Source organism: Lissotriton helveticus, chromosome 12 (assembly GCF_964261635.1).
Source record: "Lissotriton helveticus chromosome 12, aLisHel1.1, whole genome shotgun sequence".
Lineage (NCBI taxonomy): Eukaryota > Metazoa > Chordata > Amphibia > Caudata > Salamandridae > Lissotriton > Lissotriton helveticus.
The window spans coordinates 553448742-553463630 of NC_136073.1; the positions used below are offsets into that span (position 1 = coordinate 553448742).

The 14889-nt window shown below is 49.9% G+C and overlaps 1 protein-coding gene across 1 annotated transcript in view; it reads right to left on the bottom strand.

Annotated features, from left to right (window-relative positions):
• CPNE2 (copine 2) overlaps positions 1-14889 on the bottom strand; it is a 917381-nt gene that overhangs the window by 63773 nt on the left and 838719 nt on the right. Inside the window, exon 15 of the mRNA XM_078671428.1 lies at positions 14530-14766. Coding sequence (XP_078527554.1) covers positions 14530-14766 — 237 coding nt within the window. The remainder of the gene's footprint in view (positions 1-14529; positions 14767-14889) is intronic.

Sequence of the window (14889 nt, forward strand, 5' to 3'; positions counted from 1 at the left end):
ACCTTCAGAGGATCCCCGACCTGCCAGGAGGCTGTGAGCTCCGCAGGAGAAGACCGAGTCACCCCCACCTTCTTCTTCGGACCCTGGGCTGTCCCTGGCCATATGCGGAGCACGGCACGGATGCTTGTTGCCTGGAGCCCGCTGTGGACGACTGGTACACGCTGTGGTTGCCTGCGAGTCGAGCTGTGGCGGTCCACCGGAGGTGTCCGACTCGCCTGAAATCGCCGCCACTAGCGCCGGACTTCGTGGAAGTGGACCCGGACCTGGACCCCTGCTGCCGTCACCCGAGGGACCGACTTCAAGAGGCGCCGGACGGACGACTGGAACCCTCTGCGGAGTTGTCCTGCCCGCCTGCCATAACCGCCGTGATCACCCGGTGTCCCGCTCAAGCTGAGAGTGATCACCCTGTCCTGCCCTGGGAGCTGCGTGCCTGTCTGCTCGCTCCTCGCGCCTGCAATCACCGCCGTGACCACCCCGGTGTCCCGCTCACGTTGGGAGTGTTCACCCTGTCCTGCGAGCTGTTTGCCTGTCTGTTCGCTCCGGGGCTGAGTCCTACGCACCCCAGCGACACCAGGGGAAGTTGGCGCCCTGCTGCCAAGGTGAGCTCGGCGTCCCCCCCATACCACCCCTAGCGGTATTGTGGAGCCGCCGATCGGGAGCCAAGTAGATGAGAGTCAGCGCGGACCGACCCAGCGCAGGCGATCGAGGGCGACCCCACCCCCGTGGAAATTCTCATGGGAACGAGGAACATTCATTTACGTTTTGCTTCAGCCGGATGCCCTTCCCCTCCCCCCCCAATAAAGGATCTGTGAGAATAGAGTCTGCCCCCAACTGCCCGCTTCTACACAGGCGAGTTTGGCATTCAGGGCGTCCCCGGTGTGCTCTGCTTGTGTGATCAGACAGCTTCAACACAACACTGCCTTAAAGTGCCTGATTTGAACAACATCAGTGCAGCCTGACGACCATGATGACCACGATGTTCCTGAAGGTATCTGCACGCAAAATTATTATTTTGAACAATCATGCCGGATTCCTATAGTGGTATCTGCATGCAAAATTATTTTTGCGGACACAGCGGTCTCTGCACTTTCCATTGTCTAAAATGGCAGGGGCCATAAAACAGGAGCCATAAATCGTCTCCACTGCCCGCTAGATGACCGTGAGGCTACATACCAACGCGTTCAGGGGTCACCAAAACAGAGATAAGTCTCTCTCCTCACCACCAAGCAACACTGAAGCTGTACTCTCTCCACCCCACCAAGCAACATAAAAGATGGACTAACTCGACTTGCCCCAGAGTAGAAAGGGAAACTAAATTCTCTAAATAACATCTACAACAGACAAAGGACTACTACTCCTGTCTCGCTATATGCTATTTTGGCAGCCATCTTTGACTAGTCTTCCACTTTGGTGGCCATCTTAGACTAGTCAGCCTCATCAACTGCCCACACCCAAGACTATCTTCAATTTTTCTTTTCTTTTCAGGCTTACAGCCCTGTAACCTCACACACTCAACCACGCACACCCCCTCCTCTTCTACCTACTCCTCTTCTATCATGGAACGCATGGGCAAGCACACATACAAAATTAACTACCCACCTCAGTTATCCAAAAAAAACGCCAAACGCTTCAAACACAACTTCCTGAAGGCCCACCCTGAAACCCCATTTGTGGACACCTACTTTTCATTGATCAATGGTGCCATGAGCACCGATATCATTCTCTACACTCTCCGTAGAGCACAGTGGAGGAAAGCGCTCCTCTCCATTCTCACTATCTCCACCACCAGAAAATCCGCTCATGGCCTAACACTTTCTATCACACCATCTCAAGTTTTCCCAGGCAGAGCCACCATCACCATCTACAACAACGGGACCATCCTATTCCAATCCACTGATAGGAACCTGGACCTACTCGACAACCTGTTCCCCACCTTCCTAGAACTCATCTCCAACCGGCGGACCTCCTTTCCTAACTTCTCAAGCTACACAACCCCCTCCACTTCCACTTCCAATCTTCAATCTAACTTGCCTAACCTATCACAACAGCTGAACGACACACACCTCTCCCATCCACCCAGAGCTGTAGTCAGTCACCCACCCGATGCAACCTCTCCACACCCCTCATCCAATGGCGGAGATTACTCCCCCTCATACATCCTCCATACCCCCACCTTCCCTACCCCCCACCTCTCACCTCCTATGAGTCTCGCAGAACCCTCCATCGCCCGGAACTTATCTCCCCCGCCCGTGGCAGGTCCATCTCCCACCATATCTCCCCTCCCACTCTCACTCCCCATTACCCCACTCTCCCAACCAGACTCGCAGAACACACCACCTCCTCTACCTCAACCCCTCCTCCTCGCCCCCCCCATTCCCAGCCCCCACCACCCTCTTCACACCCCCACCATCTCTGGCCTTCCCCCATCCCTTAACTCACCTGCGTCGCCCCCCACCAGCACCCCCACCTATGCCTCCAACCTCCCCCCTTCTTAATCCACACCCCTCACCCACAATCTCTCTCACCCATTGAATGGCACCCCCCTCACTATTACCGCAGAGCCCTGCACCAACGCTAGCATATCCCCCCCCCCTAGCCAGTTCCCTCTCCAGCTCCCTAATCAACCACTTGCCCACGGCACCCATCCCCTACACCATCCCCAATCCACCTCTGGACATGATTATATCATCCCTCTTACAAGTCAAAGAAGATCTCCACACCATCAAAGATCTTCTTATCACACTCACCAGACAACCCCTACCTACCACCGCCTCCTCACCCAACAAGTCCCTCATCCTCCCCACATACCCTCTTTTGCACAAACTTCTTGGTTTCTTCCTGGTCGGCGCAGGGAAGCAGATTGCTTGCTTTCCCCGCCCTGACCCGAGTCTCGCCGCCATTCCCTGCGTGAGGGACACGCCCTCATCGGGTGGCCACGCCCCCCCCTCCCAGGTACCTATAACTGCGCGCTGACGGCAAGCGCCGCTCCCACATTACTCGAAAGACACTCCTGAGGCAAAGTAGCCGGGAGCACTTTGAATTTTAAATTTGTGTTGATACTGTGTTTTTACTCTGTTCCTCACTTTAAAGCCTATTTTGCACAAACTTTTTGTTTTCTTCCTGGTCGGCGCAGGGAAGCAGATTGCTTGCTTTCCCCGCCCTGACCCGAGTCTCGCCGCCATTCCCTGCGTGAGGGACACGCCCTCATCGGGTGGCCACGCCCCCCCCTCCCACTCCTCACCTTCCTATAAAACATGAGCACCAGCCGGAAGCGCAGCGGACGGGCGCAGCGGGCGCGCCGTCAGCGCGCCGAAGGCGCGCCAAAGGCAAGCCCGTCTGGGCCCGTCCGGGCCCAGACGGCCATAGGCCTAGCCACTATGCCCGATCTGCTAAAGCGCATCTCATACCCCAGAGACTCACTGCTTGCCTTGAACCCGGGAAAACATCCCCAGTGCAAATACATCCACATGGAGGACACCCCCTATGTAGGATGTAGCATCTGCAATAAATCTGAGGAAGCGGAACGCCACCAAGGACTACGGCTTGGCCTTCTGAATTGCAGATCCTTAGTAAAGCATGCCCACGAAATTAACATCCTCGTCCAAGATTCGCTGCTAGATCTTTTGTTTCTTACGGAAACCTGGCTGACCCCGCACAGTGACTTTGATGTTGCCACTGCCATCCCCCCCGGTTTCCAAATATGCTTTCTAAATAGGCCAATCGGTAGAGGCGGTGGCCTAGCTATAATCTACAAAGATCACCTCAAATGTAGAATCGAGACCGGAACTGCTAAAAACTGCGAGAACTGCCACTTCTTAATTCAGATCACGCCATCCACTTCCCTTTCGGGACTGCTTGTGTATCGTCCTCCAGGCCCTCTAGGCGAATTCACTAGTACACTGATGGACCACATCCTACTGAAGACTATCTCGGTCTCTAACTTTCTCCTCTTAGGGGATTTTAATATGCACTTTCTGGATCCTATGGACAATACCGCAGCAAACTTGCTCGCGGATCTTACCACAGCTGACCTCCTTCTGCAAAACCCCAAAGCAACCCATGAGAAAGGTCAACTCCTAGACCCTATCTTTTCCAACATTGGGAACCTGTGTGCCCAGGACCCCACCCCCCTGCCTTGGACAGACCATATGCTGATTCTTATGCACTGGTCACTCGACACGACACCAGCGCCCAAACAAAAAACAAGGGTACAAGCCAGACGTTGGCACAAGTTAGCACCAGAAGAATGGGAGGCCAAACTTCGCGATACCATCACCCCCTTGTCCATGGACCCAAACAGCGCAGATAGAGAATTCATGAATTGGCTACTCCGACCCCTAGATAGCTCCATTCCGCTGACCAGTACGCTAAAACACGTGAAAAGAACCGGCCACTCCCCTTGGTACACACCTGCCCTTACAGCCCTTAAAAAACAATGTAAAAAGACAGAACGCTCGTGGAGGAAAAACAAGTCAACAGAAGAGAAAAGCGCCTACTACCGCTCCATGAAAGCCTACAAACTAGCTTTGCATGACACCAAAAGGACTTATTATGAGGAAAAGATAAAAACTTCCGCCTGCTCATCCAAGGAGACTTTCTCCATTCTCAAAGAACTCCTCCACGTCCCGGAACCCCCACAGAAACCCATGGACCCCAATGAAGCCGAGGAAAAATGCGTCAAGCTGGCCACCTTCTTTGACGACAAAATAAAAAAAATTCTCATTTCCCTCCCACCTCCCAACTCTGACTCCTTGGTGAGAGCCAAAGAGCAGACACCCCCCGACGACAAACCCTCCCTGGAGGCACTTGGCCCAGTCTCAGAAGAAGAAGTGAGAGTCATACTTACCTCAACTAAGAGCGGTGCCCCTAGCGACCCAGTTCCCATACGTTTCGCTAAAAACATCACGCATACTATAGTGCCCCAATTGACAGCCCTGATCAATATCTCACTGGAACAGGGAGAGGTTCCATCTAACTGGAAGGAAGCTGTCGTCAAAGCGCTGCTCAAAAAACCGTCGTTTGACCCCACAGACCTCTCCAACTACAGACCTATCTCACTTCTACCTTGGATAGGTAAAGTCGCCGAAAAGTTGGTAAATAAAAAGCTGTCACACTACCTCGAGTCAAACCATCTTCTCAAGGACTCGCAGACAGGCTTTAGACCAGGTCAGGGCACGGACACCGCCCTCCTCGTGGCAGTAGAAAGAACCAGGGAAATCATCGATACAGGAGGATCAGTGGCAGTGGTCCTCCTAGACCTCAGTGCGGCCTTTGACACGGTCAGTCACCAGGTCCTAATCCACCGTCTTGGGACTGTTGGGGTTAAAGGCAGAGCTCAGAGGTGGCTTGCGTCCTTTCTCTCCCGCCGCTCCTACCAAGTTTGGGAAGGCGAAAGCCGCTCCCCCTCCATCCCCCTCCATTGTGGCGTGCCTCAGGGCTCCTCCCTGAGCCCCACGTTGTTTAACGTTTACATGGCCCCACTGGAGGGACTCGTCTCACCCTTTGGAGTCACTATCGTCAGCTACGCCGACGATACACAACTGGTGGTGACACTCTCCCACCCCAAGCTTGAGCCCTCCAATCTCCACGACTGCCTTACCAACGTATATCAGTGGATGAGTGACTCTGCTTTGAAGCTAAATGGCTCCAAAACAGAGATTCTGCTCCTTGGACAAAAAACCGCGAACCTCCCCTCTCACATCTGGCCCGCCTGCATGGGCGAACCCCCCACTCCCAAGAAGGAGGTCAAAAGTCTTGGAGTGTGGCTGGAGACTGACCTCACCTTCAGGACCCAGGCTAGAAAGACGGCCGGCACCTGCTACGGTTTACTTAAATCTTGCAGGAAGGTAATTCCACTTCTACCTTTTCAGTCGCGTCTCATGCTGATCCAGGGCTTAATTCTATCGAGGCTGGATTACAGCAATGCTATCTACCTGGGCGCCCCAGAATCCACCCTTCAAACTCTTCAGAAGGTTCAAAATGCCGCCGCCCGACTCCTCACAAACACCCCGGCCAGATCATCTGCCAAGCCTGCGCTCAGGAAGCTGCACTGGCTCCCGATTAGGGAAAGGGTCATTTTTAAGGCCCTCTGCCTTGCTCACAAGACTCTTCATAACACTGGCCCTCCTATACTAAACAACTGGATCACCCCCTATAGACCCACCAGAGCGCTCCGCTCGGAGCACGGAAACCTTATCACGATCCCTAAAGTGAAAAAGGTCCGCACAGGTGGCCGCCGCTTCTCAGTTAACACTGGAAAGAAGTGGAATGCACTCCCCCTGAGCCTTAGGACAGAACCTAACCTCCTTCGGTTCAGAAAAGCACTCAAAACTCTTCTCTTCCCCTAAAACTGTCACTTTCCCGGACTACACCCCCTCGTGAGTAATATGGTTTCAGCGCTGGGATACCCACTGGGTGACTACGCGCTCTACAAATCCCCTAAATAAGCCATACTCCCCGCGTTGGCCCTCTATCCCCGCTCGCAATCACACCCACCGCCCCCGTCGCGCCCTCAACTCCCTTTCGGACCACGACTTATGCACCCTCCTTCGCTCATTTGGCCCTGGTCCCTTAAAGCACACAAGCACCACAAACCTCCCCATTCCCACAATTCTCACAAATCCCCTTAGACCTCCCACTCTAAGCAACAGAAGTTCCGTTCCAAATAATCTCAGAAAAGTCCCCCTCTCTCTAGATCACTCGACCACCCTTCTCACCCCCAGACTCAAATGCATCCTACTCAACTGTAGATCGGCCCGAGACACTCCTCCGACATCGCGGATCTCATCATAACAATGGATCTCGACCTAGCTATTCTGACTGAAACGTGGCTAACTGAAACTTCTACACCTATAATGGACATACTAGTCCCCCCCAACTACCACATCATTAGACTCGATAGGACCGGCAAGACGGGCGGTCGAATCGCATGCATTTTTAGGAGCAACCTCTCTGTTACCAAAGTCACCTCCCCCTCCCTCACTTCCTGTGAACTCTTCTGCCTCGATATCTCCAGCGAGGGCAAGCCTGTATGCTCCTTGCATGTCATCTACCACCCGCCAGGGGACAACCTCACCTTCACCCAACAACTCATGGACACGATCTCATCCAATGCCGGTCGGCAGATCACTCAAATTTTCCTGGGTGACTTCAATCTCCACTGGAACGATCAGAAAGACGCAGTGGTGAATAGTCTCAAAACTTTCCTCAATGCGCTTGACCTCTCCCAAATCTGCAACAGCCCGACACACGACAAAGGCTCGATCCTCGACCTCATCATCTCCAAAGAGGACTCTACCCAATTGGGGTCGATCCAACCCTGTTACTGGTCAGACCACCACATTATCACTTTCTTCATCAACGAAAAAGTTAAACCTAACACGGCTCAACCCACCAAATCCAAGATCCGGAAAAGGGACATGAAGAATCTTAACCCTAACTCCCTGCCTTCCCACACTTGCAGTCTCCTCCTTCCCCCTGCGGGCGCCCCTGATGTTCAATCACTGACTGACCTCTACCTCGATTCTATGAACTCAATAATCAACGAAGCTGCCCCCCTGCAACTGAAGAGAGTCTCCACCAAGAATTCGAACCCTTGGTATGATGGCAGACTCAATGAAGACAGACATGCTATGCGAATGGCAGAGCGCACCTGGAGATCTGACCCCTCAGCACTGCACCTTAAAACGTTGAAGAACAAGAGAAATGCCTACTTTAGGAAAATCAAGCGTTCGAAATCTTGACTTCTTTAGCCTCCAGCTGGACCAAGCAAAGAACCAACCAAGAAAACTGTTCGAACTAGTCAAAACTCAAACCAAGATGCAACCTTTACAATCAAACAGCACAACAAGCGATATTCCACACTGTGAAGACTTTTCTGCTTTCTTTAAGCTAAAGACCGACAACATAAGAAGTGATCTCCTCAATGATGTAAGCCGATACTCCAGCCCCATCAGCATGACTACCACTCACCCTAAAAACAACGCATCATGGACGTCATTCGACACCTACACTGAAGAAGCAATTCACAAACTGCTCGGCACTTTGAAGCCCTCTAATCACTTCACAGACCCCCTACCTGCTAATGCTGTGAAAGACTTCACCCCCCGCTCCTCCCACTCTGGACCAAAATCATTAACAGCTCCCTTCAACAAGGACTCATCCCAGACTCCCTCAAGGTGGGGCAAGTCACACCTATACTCAAGAAACCTACAGCTGACCCGGCTGACCTAAACAATTATCGCCCTATCACCAATATCCCCACCTTGGCCAAACTACTGGAAAAATGCGTACAACTCCAATTGACAAAACACATTGATCAGTTTGACCTCCTCAACCCTCATCAATCAGGCTTCCGAGCGAAACACAGCACGGAAACGGCTATGACACACATAATTGATGACGCCCTCCAAATCCTTGATCGCAACGATTCCTGCCTCCTCATCCTTCTTGACCTCTCCTCAGCATTTGATACTGTCAAACATGAGAGCCTACTGGAGCTGCTAAATACCAGAATGGGTTTATCCGGGACTGTTCTCAAATGGTTCACTTCCTTCCTACATAACCGGTCTCAGAAGTTCAAGATCAACAACGTGCTGTCCTCACCTGTGCCTTTAACTTTAGGCGTCCCACAAGGATCCTCCCTATCCCCCACATTGTTCAACCTCGTCATGGAACCACTCACCACCTTGCTTCAAGCATCTAATGTACGCTTCCATATGTACGCCGATGACACTCAACTTTACCTCAAGCTACAATCCCCGGAAGACATCAAGCTTCTGAACGCCACACTCAGAAACACCCAATCATGGTTGGCCGATAATCACCTCAAACTAAATGCTCTGAAAACTGAGTTCCTTCTGATCTCACCTCCCACGAAAATTGCCATCACCCAAACCTGGCTCAATAATCTAACTGCGCTCAATGTCCAGCCCACCATCGTGGAATCTGCTAAATCCTTAGGCATCACGCTTGACGCCAAGCTCAACATGCAGCAGCACATTAGCAAAGCAACTAAAGGAGCGAACTTCCAAATCAACACTTTGAGGAAACTTAAACCCTTCTTCCCAGCTAAGGACTTCCAAACTGCTGTACAAGCCCTAGTCATCCCTCGCATAGACTACGGAATTGTGGCCCTTAGCGGACTCCCCCTTTCAACAACCGCACCCCTAAGAGCCTCCTTGAACGCTGCCGCGAGACTCATCACTGGTTCAAGGAAACATTCGCATATATCCCCTGACTTAAAATCCCTGAACTGGCTGCCATTTGAAGCCAGAATACATCTGAAAATAGCCGTTATGACACACTCGGCCGTACACCACAAGTCACCCAACTACCTCACTCAAAAGCTGACTATATCAGGAGGCTCGAGATCCAATAGAAGTACAAAAAATCTACTCCTGAAACCTCGTAGATTCCGGAAGGAAAAAACATGCAAACGCTCCTTCTCAGGAATGGCTCCCAGGATCTGGAATGCACTCCCTCCTGAAACCAGACTTATCTCCTCCACGGCACTTTTTTAGAAAGAGGTAAAAGCCATCCTTATGGCCAAGTTCACCTGAACTCTATTGTTGCTGGAACAGAGACTTTTGCACCGTTGCTGTAGTACTGGTTACCTGATTGTCTATTGGTATTATATTTTGTACATGACTGATATCCTATTATGCTATTTCACTTACTACCGACTACTATACTGTACCCAATAGTTGGTCTAACCACCTTCTTGTTGCCCCTACCCCTTGTCCCTGTAATTTTTAAGAAAGAGGTAAAAGCCATCCTTATGGCCTAAGTTCACTTGATCTCCTTTGTTGCTGGATCAAAGACGCTGCACCGCTTTTGTTTTATTAGTTACTTAGTCGTTTACTGGTATTATATCTGTACATGATTGCTATCCTATTATGCTACTATATTGTACCTAATAGTGTATTTAATCACCCTCCTGTTGCCCCTACCGCTGTCTCTGTAAAGCGCTCTGATATCTGCAAAGATCTTGTTCGCGCTATATAAAACTTTGAATAAATAAATAAATAAATAAATGAGAGACTAGTCTGTCCCTACACTCTAATACGCCCACATACCATCTGAAATAGGTGTCTGAAAGGAGAGGCCAGTCTCTCCCCACAACCTATTATGCACACCAGTTATCTGAAAGAAAGAGGTCAGAAAGAAGAGGCCAGTTCCTTGTCACAGCCTACTAAGCACATCTGGGAGAGGGGTCTGAAAGGAGAGGCCAGTGACTCACCCTGGAAAATGCTGCTGAGCCCCTTGTGACTGGGCCCCTGGGACAAACTAATCCAGGTGGGGGGGGGGGCACGTGCCCCCCTACCCTTAAAAATGTTGCCAGGCACCATGGGATGCGTCCCTGGGGATGACATCAGCCAGAGGAGGGGCCATACGTGCCCCCCACCCCTCACAATGCTGGGCCCTGGGAGATGGGGTCCATGGGGCCGAAATTGCCTGGGGAGGGGGACAATGCGCACCCCCTCCCCTATATTTAAAAGACTGGCCCTGGAGGATGGGTTCCCCAGCCCCAACAAGGTTTCTGTGGCCCCTACCCCTTTATTTAAATAAGTTGCCCCAGGGGATGGGGTCCCCATGGACGGTAACGGCTCAGGGAGGGAGCCACATGACTTCTCTCCTGAAAAGAATACACGACCCTGGGGGATGGCATCCCCAGGGCCTAAAAAGGCTGAGGGGGAGGGGCTGCTTGAAACCCTCCCCTTTAAAAAAAAGAAGAAAAAAAAACACCCTGAAGGATGGGGTCTCCAATTCCAGGTGCTGTGGCTAACCCCTCACTGCGCATAGCTGTACGACGTGTACAGCGTGGGGTTGGCCGCATGTGGGGTTTGCCACAGGCAGGGCCTTGCAGTCAAGGGTTGCATTTACGTATGGTAATTAACTATTACTTTATTTTTTATTAAAATCTAGAAATTCACTATAATTAGGTGTGGTAAAAAGATTGTTTTTCATTTTTAAGAAAACCCTTACAAATGCAGTGAAAAAAACACAAAGGTTAAAGTAACGTTATAATTAGGTGGATTTGTCAATGACAACATTAATGTTTTGAATAATAAAAAAAATGAAATTCTCCAGTAATTGTTAGCAGCACTAACTATAACTTGTGCCCCCACGATACACTATTTATGATCTCACATATGACATCGCTCATGACATGTATGAAAATATTCATGGCATCACTGATAAAATCATCTAACTAATGTGCTAGTTTGCTTTATAGTCTATTAGCAGTGGTGTAGCTAGAGAGGGGTGGGGATGTTCCACCCTGGGCGGCACATGTTTTGAGGCAGCGGCCTCCCCCTGACCTTACCTGCTGTCTCGGTCGGGCAATAACAAGCAACCACCACCCCGCTCCTCAATGCGTTTGCCGCCAGCACTGCAGCCGCGGGGCGGAAAATGTAGGGACCACCACAGGCAGCCAGAATGTAAATGTAAATGTAAATGTAAATGTCAAAGGTTCTTATATAGCGCCTTTTCACCGCAAGGTCTCAAGGCGCTTGCTTTGGGAACCCGTCCTGGCTTTTTCCCTGTGAGATAACCCGTACTGGGCATCCCCAGGGTGAAAGCCAGGCATCCCGCCGCGGGGGGGCCGTAGTGGAGATTAAGCAAGCTATTGCCCAGAGTTTCAGAGTGTGAACCCGTGGTCTGACCTCTGCTTCAGGGTCTGACTCCTCTAACCAGTCAGCCACACTTCTCCACCAGAGGGCTAGATACGTCACTGTTTATTAGTGTGATGATGTTCCATTTAACTCATGTCTAACTATCATATTAGACGATGTGTATGTGATACATTGGAAGGAGTGAGGGAAATTACAGAAGATTGATATTTGGCACGGAAATCAGACAATTAAAAGGAAAGGATATTTTCAGGTGACCACTTAATTACATGAAAGGATTGTGGCTAAGAAAGTTTCTTTCTAAGGGCACAGTGCCATAAGTTAGCCACATCAGAAGGAAAAGGACACATTCTTAGATTCCTAGACCATTGCTGTCTTTTGTGAGAACACTCACATTGCATTAAGGCTGGTTCTGGAGAGCTGCCTCAGCATACTATTTAAAAGAAAACCAACCAAGCCAGTTATCAAGCTTTAGACAGTGAATCCACCTCCCCTGTCTGGAAGATGAACTTGAAAGCGAGATCCACACTTTATGCCTATTTAAAGTTCTTCTTGACCAAAGAAGGGAGTGCCCTGTAGTGTGCAAAGGACTGCAAGTGTCTGCCTGACAGCTTAGTCTCACAGGGGTACAAGAGGCAATGCTCAGCTTCTTCTTGGCATGAGGAATGCATAGAAAGCAGACTGCTAAAAGCAAGCAAAGCAATGAACGACCAGCGTTGTGAAGGGGTCGGTGTGTCTGCCAGAGCAGTTCTTGATGTGAACAGTGGCAAAACTTTCAAGTGCCTAACGTCATTGTGTTATTTAGCATCTTGCTGTGGGCCTGGAAATTGGTACTGCCCTTGCTGATGTTGCATTCAGGTGACCCTTGCCACCGCTGATTCAATAGCCCTGATCACCCTGAGGCCGCAACTACATAAGGCACCAACCTACTGACGATTGGTCAGGAGCATGGACCCGCTGTATCCAGGAGCTCCTTCTTATCTAGCCCAAGGAGGCTGTTGACAAAGATGACTGCAGCCATATGAGCCTGCTTTGTTGATCCCTCCCAGCAACTCAGTTCTGATTGAGGATCCTTCTGTGGCCTCTACAGTAACAAGGGCTGTTGCCTCAGGAGTAGGAATGCTGAAGGCACCCACCCATACCATTAGAACTGCACCTCCAGTGAGAAATTAAAAATGACTCCTAAATAAGTGCACTGAGAGCGTACAAAATTAGACCCTGCCAGATGAATCCAAATTGGTAAAATCTATTTGAACTGGTTTGCGCTTCTACACAGTAGGGTAATATGACTGAACTATCTCTGTGCCTAAGCAGTGCCTATACCAATGATATGCACCATTTGCTGCAGACATTAAGAACCTTCAATATAATGGAAAGAGTAACAAAAAAGGAGGCGGCACCTCACTGAAGATGGCAAATAAGAACACAGTCTGTAACTGAGAACCCACTTGATCTGTGTAGTATCTAGTTTTTTGTGAGATTAAAGTACTTTCTGTTAACTAAAAGATAAGCATTGAGTTGGTTGGCTGTTGAGTTCTGAGCTCTGACCGCCTTAGCATCCTTTGAGTGATCACCCAAGGTACCCTGAGAGAGGAAACAGCCTTTACAATGCAGGCTGAGCCACAGGTGCTGTTTCCCTGCAATGGGAACCACGCTTGCCTTAACCACGCATATGCCTTAACCATGCATATGGGTGGGTAAGACAGTGTGCAGTTGAGGTGCGTGGATGGGCGGGCACAGGAAGAGGAAGGATTGGTAGACGTGGACTGGTAAGTTTTTTTGTTGTTTTGGGTGAGTGGGGGTAGTTTTTACGGGTGGGAGTAGGTTTTCAGGGCTGGGGGGGTTGGGGATGTTTTCAGGGCTCAGGAGTGTTTTTATGGGTCGCGGAGGTTGGGTTGTTTTAAGGGTAGGGGAGTCGGGTTGTTTTAAGGACTCGGGGGTGGGGTGTAGGGGATGTTTTTAGCGGTCGGGTTGTTTTTAGGGCTCAGTGGGATTTGGGTTGTTTTTAGGACTTGAGAGGGGTCGGGTTGCTTTTTGGGCTTAGGGCTGGTCAGGATTGTTTTTAGGGCTTGGGGTAGGGGGTGTCGGGTTGTTTTTAGGGCTTGATGGGATTGGGTCTGTTTTTAGAGTTAGGGGGCAGGGTTGTTTTTAGGACTCAGGGATGTTGGCTTTTTTTAAGGGCTCTGGGATGTTGGGGTTGTTTTTAGGGCTCAGGGGGTATTGGGGTTCTTTTTAGGGCAGGGGGCAGTGGGGTTGTTTTTAGGGTGCAGGGGGATTCTTGGTTGCTTTAGGGCTCAGGGAGGCGGGGGCCTGGGTGTGTGATGTTTACCACACATATCCCTTTACCAGTCATGCCTTTACCACAAAATTGAGTGGTAAAGGAATGTGTTGTTAAGACGTATTCGCTGTTCGGGTAGCGTTGTAGACACACACATGGTTTGCGTGCCTCTGCCATACAACCCCCTGAGACTCAAGTACAGAAAAATGTACTGGGCCCCGTTTGCAGAGCTATAGTAGGATGGACACCAGTGGGAAATGAACTAGACCGCCATGGTTCTTGCCCAGTAAACTTTGTTTGCCTCATGGCCACCGGAAGAGAGCCTGAAAATAAGTATCTTATGCATCCAAAATACATAAAGAAATGTAAATAGGATTTCATATTTAATTCTGTCACAAATTGGGTCTTTTGTCACATATAAATGGTGAACGCATTTTAGGGGGACAACACAATGGCATATTATTATCAGAGAAAAAGCACATCAATTCACTCCCAAAATATACAATGCAGAAATGTAGGTGCTTAGTCAGTCCCTAGGCCATCTTTCAAAACTGTGAAAGGGGCTACTCAAAAATGTTGAATAAAATTACAAAAGAATTACAGAATAAATCCACTTACATTCCTGAATTCGCGAAATGGTACAAACTGCACAATGTCTCGTGCTGCTTCTTCTCCTGTGTAGGACCTGAGTATTCGATTGTCTCCATCAAGAAACTCCATTGCTGCAAAGTCTGCATTGCCCACTCCAATTATAATAATCGACATTGGCAGTTTCGAGGCTTGAACGACAGCGTGCCTTGTCTCATCCATGTCGCTGATTACACCATCCGTGATGATTAAGAGGATGAAATATTGCTGCGAAAAATAAGCCAAAGAGTAATGTCAACATTTATATTAAAGAAGTTCCAGAGCAAATTCTGCAAACTGCATTGTTTAGCAACTTGCCAATCATACCACTACATTATGGACCTTGCGAGT